This window comes from Mustela nivalis (assembly GCF_964662115.1).
Source record: "Mustela nivalis genome assembly, chromosome: 12".
In the NCBI taxonomy this organism is placed as follows: Eukaryota; Metazoa; Chordata; class Mammalia; order Carnivora; family Mustelidae; genus Mustela; species Mustela nivalis.
The window spans coordinates 68,249,909-68,264,383 of NC_139031.1; the positions used below are offsets into that span (position 1 = coordinate 68,249,909).

Genomic DNA, 14,475 nt, shown 5'->3' on the forward strand with positions numbered 1-14,475 from the left:
AGGATGTGGAAGCAGGTGCCTATAGAGCAATTGTGAAAATAGAAAAGGAGAAAATGTTCATGAAATTCTCCTGGGTAGTATCCCATCTCTCCCCAAAATGTAATGGAGCATTCATTACATGTTAATATCTAGTAAAATTGGATCTATTTGGTGAAATGCAACTAAAAAGTCTTAATAGGGGTTTAGGACCTGTGTAAAATATCTTCCTGGGAAACTTCCACCTGTGAGTCACACTTTAAGGCAAGTATATGATCATAGCCTATTCTGATTGGTTCTCCCCATAGAAGACCTTAGATATTAACTTATTTGACTTATCCCACACCACATCTGTTTCCACACAGAGAGATATTTGAAACATAAGCTTTTCCTGTGTAATAAGCATAGACAACTCATTTTTCCTTTTAAATCATAATAATGTAAACAAAAGCTATTTCACATCCTTTATTCTTGCCAGGGACTCTAAAAGATTAAATTGAATGAACAAGTTGGTTGTACCCATCTTAAGAGAAACTGGAGGCTTCAGAACTACTTTGGTCCTCTGCAAATTATTTTAGTTTCCTTTCTTATTTTTCATTTTCTCCTATATTCTCTGGGCTGAAGTATTGGGTCTCTTCATTCCCCAATGCACAGTTTTCCATGTAGGAAAACAAGTGCATGAGTCAAGAGGAATTTCCCTTCAGAGATGCATCAACCCCAATTTAAAACTTGATAGGAAATTGAAATCCAAATATATGAGCCAATCATTTCTCACTTACCTATCATCTCACTCTCTCTGTGATGGTGTCTAGAAGGAGATTATTAAACATATCTTCCCAAAATGCTGGAGAGAAACATTGCCAGATATAAAGCCCTTTTCATTTTGTCACTGACTGCTGTATAACTCTAGTCAAGTCACTGTCCTTTATCAAACAGAACCAAGAACCTCAAAGATTAACAAAGTTTGCTGAAGTTATTTGTGGATACTTACATAATTCCAACCCTTACCTAACAATTTTATAGTTAAAACTCAGGGAGGAAATATTTACTCATTCTTGAAGATTTGTTCATTTGACAAATAGCATAATGTGCCAGATTCATGAGACAAAACTATTTTCCCATTACTTGAAGTTCCAACAGGAATTACTATTGGATTTGTCTTTTATATCTCTAATGGAATGTAATCACAATAACACATTTTATCCTGTTTTCGAATTGAATCAGTGTTGAAATGTAGGCTCTGGTTTGTAAAGTGGCTAACATAATGTTGCAATTGCACAGCAATTAAAACATATAAGTAGTTCACTTACATAAAAAGAAAATAAGCAGTGAAAATGTGATTCTCTTAAACTTTCCCTCAATATCCCACAAGTGTAATATATAAGAGTTTTATATTTTACAGACGGTGGATAAAAATTTAGGTTCACCTTCCTAAGCAGCCATTCTTGGGACTTTAAGACAAATCAAGAAAGGAAAATGCCATGTAAACTTTGCCCGTGAGAATGTACCTTTATGGTGTGGGAAAAAGCACAATGAACAGGAAATAAGGAAGTTGGTGTTGTCTGAACTAACTGCATTATCTAATAGAGTAAAGGTTTTCATTAGAAAATCCTTGAAGGGGACGCCTGGGTGGCTCAGTTGGTTAAGCCGCTGCCTACAGCTCGTTTCATGATCCTGGGGTCCAGGGATGGAGTCCTGATGTATCGGGCTCCTTGCTCAGCAGGGAGCCTGCTTCTCTCGCTGCCTCTGCCTGCCTCTCTGCCTGCTTGTGTGTACTCTCTCTCTCTCTGGCAAATAAATAAAATCTTAAAAAAAAAAAAAAAAAAAGAAAAAGAAAAAAAAAATCCTTGAAGAGTACATTCCAGAATTTGGTTATCTCTGCTATAAATGATATTTTTATCATTTTGCATTTTCCATGAATTTTTCTTTATTTTCTGAACTGTCTACATCTACAAAAATATAAAATTTTAGAATCATTTCCCCAGGATTTGATATTTGAAAGACCACACAGACTTGTATTATAATTCTGTAGTGGCAAAAACCATTTCTTTTTTTTTTTTTTTTTTTTTTTTTTTGATACTGCAGATCCTGTAACAAAACCAGTGGTGCAGACCCAGCCTTCCTCTGGAGCTGTGGAATATGTGGGGAACTTGACCCTGACATGCCTCGTGGAGGGGGGCACCCGGCTGGTTTACCAGTGGCTAAAAAATGAAAGGCCTGTCCACACCAGCTCCACCACCTCCTTTTCTCTGCAAAACAGTACCCTTCATATTGCTCCAGTGACCAAAGAAGATATTGGGAATTACAGTTGCCTGGTGAAGAATCCCGTCAGTGAAATGGAAAGTGACATCATTATGCCTACCATATACTGTAAGTTTTTAACAAATATATATTCATGACGTTTCTTCTGGGAAGTTTATTATTTTTCATAGGTCCCATGACCTATGAAGTATGTCTGTCATGAAATGTAACTAGTAGTATGACCCTGTTTCTTGAATATCAAGGTGAGATACTGGCTGTGAGCTTTTCAGAATACATTTTCTGACTTGGTCCGTTGTGTGACCTTATATCCAGTGCAAGGTAGGAACCTCAATTTTAAGAAACAAAGGCCAATTCAGAAGACACTTATTTATTTACTCTAAGATCAAAGAATTGGTGATCATAAACTGGGAGAGGGGGTACTCTAGCTGACCACAGGGAGAAAGAATGTTCCTAGATTATGCATGGGTACTACATCCGAGGGCTGTCCTCTCTGCCCATTTTCTCAGCTCCATTTTTAGAGAAAACATAATTATTCTGCAGTAAGGTATTGAGGTTCCCAGAGGATCATAAATTATTTCAGATCTCAATTTTCTTTGTTTTTTTTCGTTGTTGTTGCTGTTATTGTCATTTAATCTTATACACAGAGTTAAGTTCATCAGACTCTTCAGTTTGTCATGTTATCATCCTAGCCCAAGCAGGATCCCTCTTTCTTTATCATATTATTTTTCCCAGTCCCCTCTACTTCATAGAACCACCTCTAATATGTTTAGTTTTGCAGTCTAATTTCGGCTTCACACAGGGTTTCTCAGGGTCCACATTAATGACATTTTGGGCTGGACTAATATTTGTTGTGAAGGCTGTCTTATGTATTATAGGATGTTTAATGGCATCCCTGGTCTCCCCACCTTCAACTGTGACAACTAAAAATGTCTCTGGATATTGCTATATGTTCCCTGTTGTGAAGGTTGCAAAATCTCCCCTAGTTGAGAACCAATGACCTATCACATTGGGAAGTCTTCTCGTCAGTTACTATGTAGCTTAAAGCATAGCCACAACAGCAGTGTAACAAAAAGAGTGAGAGATGGGGAAGGAAAACTTCTCAACCCTGTGACATGAGGGTAGAGGTTCCAGATAGTTGAATCATTGGGAAGAATTAACTGTGTCTACTTACTGGTCACATATTGTCTGTATAATAATACTAGGAGAGGCTCTAAAACCGAGTCTTTAGGTTATAGGAAGTAGATAAACCTAAGTAGGAGATGGTTTCTATCATTACCTATATGACCTTAAGAAATTCCTTGACCTTTCTGAGTCTCTTATGTAAAATGGAGATAGTCAAGACTACCTCACCACATTGCTGTGACTTGATAAGGTGTCTGAAAAATAGCCAATGATTGACACAAAGCAAACATTCAGTAAACAGAGGCTGTTTATATTATTGAATCTATTTTCTTCAATACAGAATTGATGGAGTCCTCTTCAGGAAGTTTTACTAACTTTTTGGAAAAAAGCACCAGCATATGTACAAAATGTCAGTTTTTCCAACCAGATAAAGCTCAGTAGTAAAACTGAGCTCCAGCATTGGGGCGGGGCAGAAAGAGCAAATGCAGGGAGAGGAGTGAAATAGTATGATTCAGTTATCCAGTGAGGTTTGCTTGATCCAGCAAAATTAAGCCAAGAGAAATGGAATCATTGAATCTTGAAAGAGGAAGCTATCTTAGAGTTAAGCAGAAGTGAGAAAATGTACACAATAAAGTGTGTGAAATAGAATATCATTAATGCCATAGGGAAGTTACAAAGGACCGTAATGGCCAGGAATAAGAACTCTGGAGCCAGAGGCCTGGGTTCAAATCGTAGATCTACTACCTTACTTCTTTGTGCCTCAGTTTCTTCATCCATATAATGGTGATAAGACCATTATAATACCAAGTAAGACCTATTTCATAGAGTCACCGTGAGGATTAAATTTATTCCTACATGCAAATGGCTTAGAACAGTGACTGACCCATTGTAAGTACTCTACAACTATTAGCCATTATTATCACTATAATATTATGAGGCTCTGGAAATTCAGAGAAGGAATACTTCTGGCTAGAGAGAACTGTTATTGTAGAAAGTAACATTTGAGATGAATCTTGACATGACTGGGGCAAGTAACAATGTCTGGAAGAACCATTTCAGTCAATGAGGACAGAGGAACCCAAACCCAAAGCAGAGGTCAAAGTTTAGGCAAATGGTCCAGTTTAGTTAGCGCAAAGGATACAGCAAGGGGTATAGTAGACTAGATGGTGAGATAGGTATGTTTGAGTTAAACCATGGGGTGCTCAGAACCCCAGGCTTTATATGGTAAACAATGAGGAAAAATTATTTTTAAACAAAGGTTCAAATAAAAAAAAGACTGGAGAATGGTTTGTAAGCTAAAACTTAGACATACCTATTCTAGGCTAAAAAAATGTTTGTCAAGAGAACACATTTTCAAGATAGATCACAAACATCATACAATCATAGAAATGGTATATATAGGAAAGGAAAAAAGGGAAGTAGGACATATTTTATTAAACCAATAATACAGAAAGGAAAAGTCACCATTTTTGAACTATATACAATGATTAAACATATTTAAAAGCAATTTGAGAATTTTTTTCCTGAAAAGTATTATCCATATAGAAATAGAAAAAATATCATATACTGTATAAATCATTTTTGATTTAAGGGAACCAAAGAGGATTAACACCTAGTTCAACCTAGTCCAGAATTCATTGTCTCAAAGATGAACCATTCCCTTCATGTGTAAACAGAAGAAATTATATTAAAAATACCAAAGAAGGAGGAAATTATAGTTTTTCACCAAGAAATACCAAAACGCCACACACTGCAAGCAACTTACTTGAGATTTATTACAGTCATTAATTACTTTATGTTTAACAATGTCATTATTTTTATAGCAGAACTTTTAGCTATAGTTTTATATAATTTTATATTCAGATGACATTGTGAAAATATTCTGTCTGCCTTAATGCATAGACTGAGAAATAGATTCACAAAGTAAGTATAAACTGTGCCTATCTGCATGACTAACATTGTATTGGAGTGAAAAATTCAGATTTGGTATGGTCTCTTTATAAGTGTAGTCATCTTCTTGACTGAGTAAGTTTATCCTGACATGAATTAACACTTCCATTCAACTGCAAGTAGCACAAGACCTAAAAAAAAAAAAAAAAAAAAAAAAAAAAAAAAAAAAAAAAATGTGAGCAGGCAAAGTGAACCAAATCTAGGGCTATGTAGGTACATCTTTACGTTATTCTTTATTACTTGGTCTAAATGGTTTACATTCACATAGAAGGTACAAAATGCAAAACAAGATACCAAAGCAGCCAGATATCATCTACTGAATATTAATCCTAAAGAACCATCATTCAGTGTGGTGAGAGACAGCAGGAAGTGAGCTTGTGCTGAAACATTTCTTGTTAACTGATGTTCTTTTGTTTAAACCACATTAAATTCTAGTTAACATGTTACTTGGGGAGTGCAGTGAAGAGAAGAGTGGTTATGAGCCTGAGCTGAAAACTGAGACTGCCTGGGCTAAAGCCTTGGTTCTGCCATTAGCAGTATATGCAAGTGACCCTTTTTTGTGCATCAGTGTCCTCACTCTCCTTATCTCCACTGTCCTTGGTATAAGGCTAGTAATACCTGCCTCAAGTTGGATGGGGAGAGTTAGGTGAGATTTTATGAATAAAGAAATCAGTGAGTAGCACCTAGGAAGAGCCCAATGATCTTAGTTCTCCCCCCACCCCTTTTTTCCTTTCTTGTTTTTTCTTTCTTTTCCTGTGAGCCAAAACTATCCTGACATAATTGGGAACATGGCAGCAAGAAGTTATGGAAAGCCTGGACCATTAAGAAGATGCCTGCAAAGAGAAAACTGAAAGAATACCTTGAGAAGAACATTTTCTTTCCCAGACATTACCAGTGGTTAACATTATTTTGTTTACATGAAAATATTTTCTTAACGTCAGTTTTTTTTTTTTTTTTAAACTTCTGTCTCTCCATCTATTTGCCTATCTTTAAGCTCTAGCCATAGATTTAAATGAACAATTCCTGGGGGAAATTCCATAAACAATTACAAGCACATGAAAATATCATTTGCAGCTTTAAATACCCTTTTATTTGGCTATCTAGTTTATTTTAATCTGGAAAAGTGAGATTAAGACTTTTTTTTAAAGATTATTTATTTATTTGAGAGGGAGAGCACATGAGCCAGGGGAGGGACAGAGGAGCAGATTCCCCATGGAGCAGGGAGCCCAATGTGGGACTCATTCCCAGGACTCTGGGATCATGACCTGAACCAAAGGCAGATGCTTAACCAACTGAGCCATCCAGGCACCCCCTTTTTTTTTTCTTTTTGTTTTTAGAGACAGAGAGGAAGTGTGTACATGTGTGTATGCACACACACCCACATGCGCAAGAAGCAGGGAAGGGGAGGGGCAGAGAAAGGAAGAAAGAGAATCTTAAGCAGGCTCAATGCCTAGTCCAGAGCCTGATGCAGGGCTCAGTGTCACAACCCTAAAATCACATGACCTGACCTGAAATCAAGAGCCAAACACTTAACTGACTGAGCCACCCAGGCACCCCAGATTCTTTTTTAACATGTACAAGTTCATGCCCCAAGCTCATTATTGTCATAGAACGTGGTGATACACAGGATGTAAAGAATAAAAATGAGGGAAAAACCTAATCATGCCTATAAATATTATGCTTTAAATTCCAAAATCTTCTTTCTTATCCTGTATTATTTTAAAGAATGAAAACATCCCATCCAAATAAATTCAGACTTCACAGAATATGTCTTCTATTATGGACTAAACTTTTTTCCTTACATTCTTTTAGGCATAGTCTATGGAAATCTCACAGAGAAAGGTCAGTCATGAGTAAGACTAATGGTAGATAGTACGAAGAAGTACATTTGGAAAATTTACAAATGTATGTTCCGCTTACTTGTAAAGATAAATTATCTAGATGGCTTAGCAGTTATTACTCTTATTAAGTGGTAATTGTGAATATAGTATTATTAATTTGCTTTCTTGACAGTTTTCATGTTCAAATGCAGAATTCTTCACTTAGTCAACATTCTCATCTTACTGACATTCATTCACTTACTCATTCATTCATAGTTTGTTTAATTCAAAAATCAAACATCATGGTCTGAATTGTGCTACACAATTATTACTTATCACATAACATATAGAAACACAACCCAGACTCACTTTCTTTCCAGAATCATTAATTTTTACATTTTTCTTTCTATTGCTATTTTAGCCCTGTTTTATCATTTGTTTTTATTTTTTGTTCAGTTTGGTCTATTTGGGGTTACAATAAGTAAAGTATATAATGTGAGGATTTGTCATTTATCTTTTCTTTTGATGTAGCATCAACATTTTTGCAATCTTTATCATTCTATACAAACTGGGAATATACGCCTTGGTGTATGTTCCCACCTCTCTTTCTTCACTTGGCTACATCCTCATCTTCCTTTATAGAATCATCTTTTCCAGAAATGTTCACCTGCCCCAACCTTGTCTCAGCTCTTCAGTGTGACTAAGAGGTTCGCCGTGCTCCCACAGCACCTTTTCTCCTGGTACTCACTGCACTGGAGTCTTTCTACTCATAGGCACTCCAACCCAAAATCGGAGCTCTGTGTTGTTCATCTTTGTATCCCCAGGGCAATACTTGACACGGATTAAGAACTCAATACAAGTTTCTTGAACTTGACTAAAATGGAACAGATGATCTTACTTCATATCCCTTTCAGATTCCAGTGTTACTTGATGATGTAAGTTTAAATTCCCACCATAACAGCTTCTTAATTATAGTGCTTTGGCCTTTTGTTTTATTTTTTGTTTTTGTTTTTGTTTCTGATCTTTAGCAAAATTTCTCAATAAAAATGTCATATTCCAATATTTCCCCTATGGAGGTCCGCATCATAATTTAGAACTTCAGCATGAATCAACAGCTCTGTTTTCTTAAGGCACTCTTTCTGTTTCAGCTTCCTCCATGAAAGCAGGAATTATTTTTTATTTTGGCAGGAAAAAGCTTAACAGAATCTGTCAAGACTGGCCGTGTATGTATGAGGTTATGATGTCATAACCTAGTAATGGACTTGTTTGGAATATAATGTCAAGTCAGTAATTCAGACAGATACCTACTTGTAGTCCATGAAATGTATATGCCTTCCAGCTCTGTTGTAAATAATAACCCAGTAACCACTGCATTTTGTGTACAACATATGGCACTGCTGCAGGGAAGTACTTTAAGTGATAAAAATTAAAGGAAAAAAAAAAAAAGGTCATTCACAGTAAATACTTACCATCTGCTCCCAAGCAGGGTGGCAAGCAGCATCATGATGGAAATTTCGGTACTGTTCCCACCCAGCCATAAATTGTTAAAGAGAACAGATGATATGTGATTTTACAAGTCACTTAGTAAACAGCCATTTCTGAGGCAAAGGGTTTATTCCTATTGGGAGTTCTCTGCCACAGGCAAGAAACTGAACCATAATCCAAAGTCAAAATAGAATTATCCTTCTGCTTTCATTTTCAATGTCAGAGGCCACACTGGTTGAATCACTCCAAATGTCTTCAATTGGATTGCCCATTCTCATGAATAATGCATTCGGCTGCACCTCAAAGTAAAAGATGGTCAGGCTGAAGTGCTAAAAAGGAAATAATATCATAGTGTAGTAAGAATAAAACATTGCAAGCAGTGTAGAGAGAGAGAGAGAAAGAAAGAGCAAAGGAAGGAAGGAAGGATGGGAGGGAGGAAGGAGAATGAATATGATCATTCATTCTTCGAATGGTCAAATTACAAATGAGTTTTCTTTCCATCTCTGTGATTCTCTGAATTTCCTGCAATAAACGTGGATTTCTTATATAATAAGATAAAGAATGTTGCGTTTTAAGAAATCATATCAGAAGCAAGGAATTTAAATGCTTCAAGGTGTCAGGCTCCAAAAACTAGGAGAAATGTTTGTATGGGGGGCTGGGAAAGTTTGAGAGGTTTTGAAGCTAACTCTGAAGAACTAGATATACCATGTAATTAAGACAGAGGAGAAAAGTTTACGCCAATCATGAAACCCAACAAATGGGGAAGTAGCAAGATCAAAATATGTGTACATATAGGGAAGATAAGCCAAGAGTCCTTTCTTTAAAAGCATGTTTTATTTTAAACAAGAACAATATTATTAAATTAGATAATCAACCTTATTCACCAAATTTCACTGTAAGTGATTGCGGGTTTCCTTTACAAATTGAGCCCATTCGCCAAAATGAACGAATTACTACTTTTGACAATACTCCATCATGTTCCAGGGTCCTAAGGCAATTCCAATGGAGGAGTTCTCAAAAAAGTTTTGAGAAATGTCAGCGCACTGAACAGAATATTACTCATTTTTATGTGTGTCAAATTATCAAGCAATTTGTTTTTATAGTCATATTCTGTAAACCCTGAAAGCCAGTGAAGACAAACTTAAATTGAATGGGTGTATTTTTATAACTACACTACAATTGTTTAATCAGTGCTCACAGAAAAGCCCTCTCAGACTTTAGGTTTTGTGCACAGACTTGGGTATCTTGTTCCAAACTTTAGTTGATTCCTCTTCTTGGTTTCCTACCATGTGAATAATACCAATTGGTGGTCTTTGCTTCTTTAATGTTCTGCCAATGCTGATAACTTGAAGACCCTGATGCTGCATGGGGCTTGGGAGAATAGCCACAAGAACCATTTCTGTGATACTTGGATTCTCCAATAGTGCCTAGAACAATACTTAGGCACACAGTAACATCTCAGTATTTATTTTGGTTGAGTGAGTGAAAACAACTCTTCATTCCCTTACATAAACTACCATTTGGTGGAATTCAGAATAAGAGGGTTCCACTTAGCCACAGTTCTGAAGGAATGGTTTTCTCCAGAGATTGTATCATAGCCTGAAATGAGAGAGCAATATAATGGCATTCTAGTATAGCTAGTACAGTGTTGGAAAGGGCATTCATTTCTCTTCCTTTAATCTTCCATCTCCAGTTCCTGATTACTTCAAATTTGAAGATACTAATGTCTTTATTTGCCTTTTGAAATCAGGATCATCTCACATGTACATATTAACGTTAATCTGTAGCTTCCCTGCAGATGTTTATGTCTTTAGGAAGCAAATATGTGTAAAGTTTGTTTTCCCTAGCTAAATATAATTTATTGTTTTGCATATTTAGCTTCTGTTTTATCTTAGGAAATGTGTTTCCCCAACAGTACATTGGTCAGAAAATACTGACATCAAAGAGAACCACTCTGGGAATCTGAAAATTTGAGGTTGGCTTCCCAGTATCCAAAATAGCTTTAGCATGGTATCAGTCATTCAAAGGTATTTCAAAGGGAGAAGGAACTTTGGTGACCATTCATTTAGTCAACTTCTTTGTAGCAAAGGTGAGGAAAGTGAGACCTAAAAGTTTAAATAACTTCTGAAGAATACTTAACTAATTATTGACAAAATCAGGATTTAACATAGTAATAACTGATAATGACTACTGTGTAATCATTATATCATATTATTCCCTATAATGAGAGATAAATAGTACTTTTTTGAAAAAAAAATCAGAACCTTTGAGATCAGGTTATTACTGAGCAAACCATCTATAGCCTTTTCCATGTTATTAATTCCTTGAGAGTAGGAACTGTATCTTGTGAATTTTTTCTCTCTTGTATTAAATATATTGTCTAATAGTATCTCTCAAATAAGAATTTGTTGACTGATTACTTGATTAACTGAGTACAGAATTCATATATAATGAGACAATTTTAACTTATTTTAGAGCTAATACTATAGTTACATAACAAGAAACTGTTCTGATATATATTTTGGGGGCTGTAATGTGAATGATCAAATGCATATATTTTAGAGTTCCAGCTCTGCTATTAAAAACTTTGGACCATGGGAAAATTAATTTTTAAATGTCACTTCCTATATCTTATAATGGGAATAATAACATCTACCTTATGTGGTTGCTTTAAAAATTAAATGCTGTTGTGTAAGTACTTAAACTGCTTTCATATGGAGGTAAGCCAATAGATGTTGGTGATGATCAGCTGAAAATTGAATACAATCTTATCTAAACCTTAAAGTTTTTAGAATATAAACCAGGATTTAGACTGAACAAGATAGACTTTATCTAGCTGGGAAATTTTTCCATCTCTGTCTTTATTTTCTGAAGAAAGCAATGGGAAATATGTCTTTGTCTACAGGCAATGTGGTGCCATACATACACATAGCAAAATGCCACAAGAAAATTGCAATAAGGAAAAACACCATGGGATATCCATGATTAGTTTGCTGGTGATCAATGAATATTTGTTTTGGGTTTTTTTTTTTAAGATTTTATTTATTTATTGGACAGAGAGAAAGAGATCACAAGTAGGCAGAGCAGCAAGCAGAGAAAGAGGGGAAGCAGGCTCCCTGCTGAGCATACAGCCTGATGCCCTGAGCCAAAGGCAGAGGCTTAACCCACTGAGCCACCCAGGTGTCCCAATCAATGAATATTTGTTAATGATAATGAAGAAGTATTTTTTCCAAAGAGGACTCCAAGCTTGGTTTGCAGGGAAAATTTTTTTTAAATTCTTTAATTGCTAATATGTCATGAAAATATGGCACACTTCTGTATCTGTCTGCACAAATCTGTGCTCCATGTGAAACTGTATTTTGTAAATATTTGTGTGACCTCCCTTAGAACTAAAAAGAAAAATAGATAATACTCAAAGTATGGTTGTTAATGAGAAAATAATGGCCATAATCTATTTCTAACATGCTTTCAAGTGCAATTATGGTTTCAGAAAGATGGTACTTGTCTAGCACAATTACAGATTTATCAATACATTAATTACTCAAAAGCTTAGCATACCTGCTGGAGGGGAGAGGGGTGGAGGGATGGGGTAACTTGGTGATGGACCTTGGGGAGGGTGTGTGTTGTAATGAGCACTAGTTTTATATAAGACTGATGAATCACAACAAATAATACATTATATGTTGATTAACTGAATGTAAATTTTTTTAAAAAGCTTAGCTTAATTGAAAAAAAATCTTAGCACACGGATATGATGACAGTGTCTTTAATATTACATACTAAGTTTCAGATAAATTCAGTCACATCTCAAATAATTTCAGATAAGCTCAGTCACATCTCAAATAATTTCCATTGTCATGGATATCAGAATAACACATTTTTAGGTCCTCATGATTTATTGGGAATCTAAATGAGTACCTTTTTGCCCAAGTTTAACTTGAAGACTTTCATGGAAAGTAAAATGCTGCTGAGCTCTCCCAAACTCTCTAACTATGTTGTGATTATTTATGCCATCCCTTTATTTCTTTTTTTAATCAATGCAGATGGACCTTATGGACTTCGAGTTAATTCTGACAAAGGGCTAAAAGTAGGGGAAGTGTTCACTGTTGACATTGGAGAGGCCATCTTATTTTATTGTTCTGCTGATTCTTATCCCCCCAATACCTATTCCTGGATCCGGAGGACTGACAATACAACATATGTCATTAAGCATGGGCCTCGCTTGGAAGTTGCATCTGAGAAGGTAGCCCAGAAGACAACTGACTATATGTGCTGTGCTTACAACAATGTAACTGGACGGCGAGATGAAGCTCATTTCACAGTCATCATCACTTCTGTAGGTAAGAGTGACATAAAAGGCAAGGATCCCAAGGAAACACAAATTCAAGCTGGCCTTTCTAAAGCCCTATTTTATACCTGTGTGGAAGAGAAAAAACTACAATGGGTTGCTGATAAACTCTGAGAAACTCTCTTTCCTGAGTTAACGAATCCATGGCTTCTATAAGTCAAAGAAAGAAAACCCAAAATAGAATGGAGAGAGAATTCAATTGCTAACTCTGAGGGACTATGAAGAAAAAGGGAATTCAGTAAATGACTTAAATATGAATTTACTTTCCTGATTTTAAGATCCGGAATAAAAGAGAAGCAGGCTGCTCATTTAACCTGGTTTCTCTCTGCTATTGTGTTAGCTCAGGTGACTAAATCTCCATGACTTGGAAATCTGGTTTTCCTACTAATTTGACTCCTCTTCTCACTGTCTTTCATGGGCCTCCCTTCCTCTTTCGTCATTTTAAACTCCTGAAATGTGGAAATTCTCAAAAGGAGTCTCAACACCTTGGAAACTGTAACATTTTCTAAGTCTGTGATGTTTGACATTCTCTAGAAATCATCTGATTTTTCAGAAAGCTCATCAACCCACAACAAGTTAAGTGTCAATATCTAAAAATGTATGTCCACCAAATTCCCTTCCTTTTGAGCCTTCTCTTTTCTCTCTATAGTATAATTTTATTTTTCTATATGATTTCATTCACACCCATGGTTTCATGTAACACTGGTGCATCCCAAATCTGTATCATTAAAGCTCTAAAACTATATACCCCGTTGCCTTCTGGGTGTCTTTAATTTGAAATGCCAGAAGCAGCATCTAAGTCAAGCATATCAAAAGTGAACCATCTTCTTTCCCTCCAAATTATAATTCTTTCTGTATTCCATATTTAGGTGAATGGCCTCACTATCTACCAACCTGAACCAGATAGCTAAATGCCACTCCAGACCCCTTTCTCTTGCTTATTGCCCTGTCCAACATCCAGTCACCAAGTTTATCCATTCTCCTTCCTTTCTACCTCTCAAACCCATTTCTTCTCTCCTTCTTTTTTAAATTTCTTCCCCTCTTCCTATCCCTTCCCTCTCCCTGTTCTCTTCATCCCCCTCTTCCACCTTGTCCTCATCCTCCACCTTTTTCTCCTTTTTCTGCTTGCTCGACTACTACTACTTCTACTGCTAGTATCAAGTTCTTCCTGGACTCAGCTTTGCATACAAAGACAAGTCAGTATCCACCTGCAGAATACCTGAGAGCAGGTTTAGAGGGGTGGCTAGGGTGCCTATTTGTGGTGTAGGGGCAAATGTGCAAAAAGTACCACCCATCGATACTTTCCCCATTGATATCTTCTCTTTCTCTGTCTTTATAGCCCTAGTGCCTAGATCGGGGCCCATAATATAGAGAGAGTTAATATGTTTTATTTAATCAGTGAAGTAAGAATCCTTGTAATTCTTAGGCTTAATTTTTTAATATGTGGCCCCTGGGCCTTATGCATCAAAGTCACCTGGGGAGATCTAATAATGTATTTTTGTTAAGATACCT

At 36.2% G+C, this 14,475-nt stretch overlaps 1 protein-coding gene across 13 annotated transcripts in view; it reads left to right on the forward strand.

Annotated features, from left to right (window-relative positions):
* HEPACAM2 (HEPACAM family member 2) overlaps positions 1–14,475 on the forward strand; it is a gene marked incomplete at its 3' end in the record, with an annotated part of 61,026 nt that overhangs the window by 15,929 nt on the left and 30,622 nt on the right. For all 13 annotated transcript variants that reach the window (XM_082693655.1, XM_082693656.1, XM_082693663.1 and 10 more), the window contains exons 3-4: positions 2,062–2,346; positions 12,659–12,955. In XM_082693655.1, the coding sequence (XP_082549781.1) occupies positions 2,062–2,346; positions 12,659–12,955 (582 nt within the window). The remainder of the gene's footprint in view (positions 1–2,061; positions 2,347–12,658; positions 12,956–14,475) is intronic.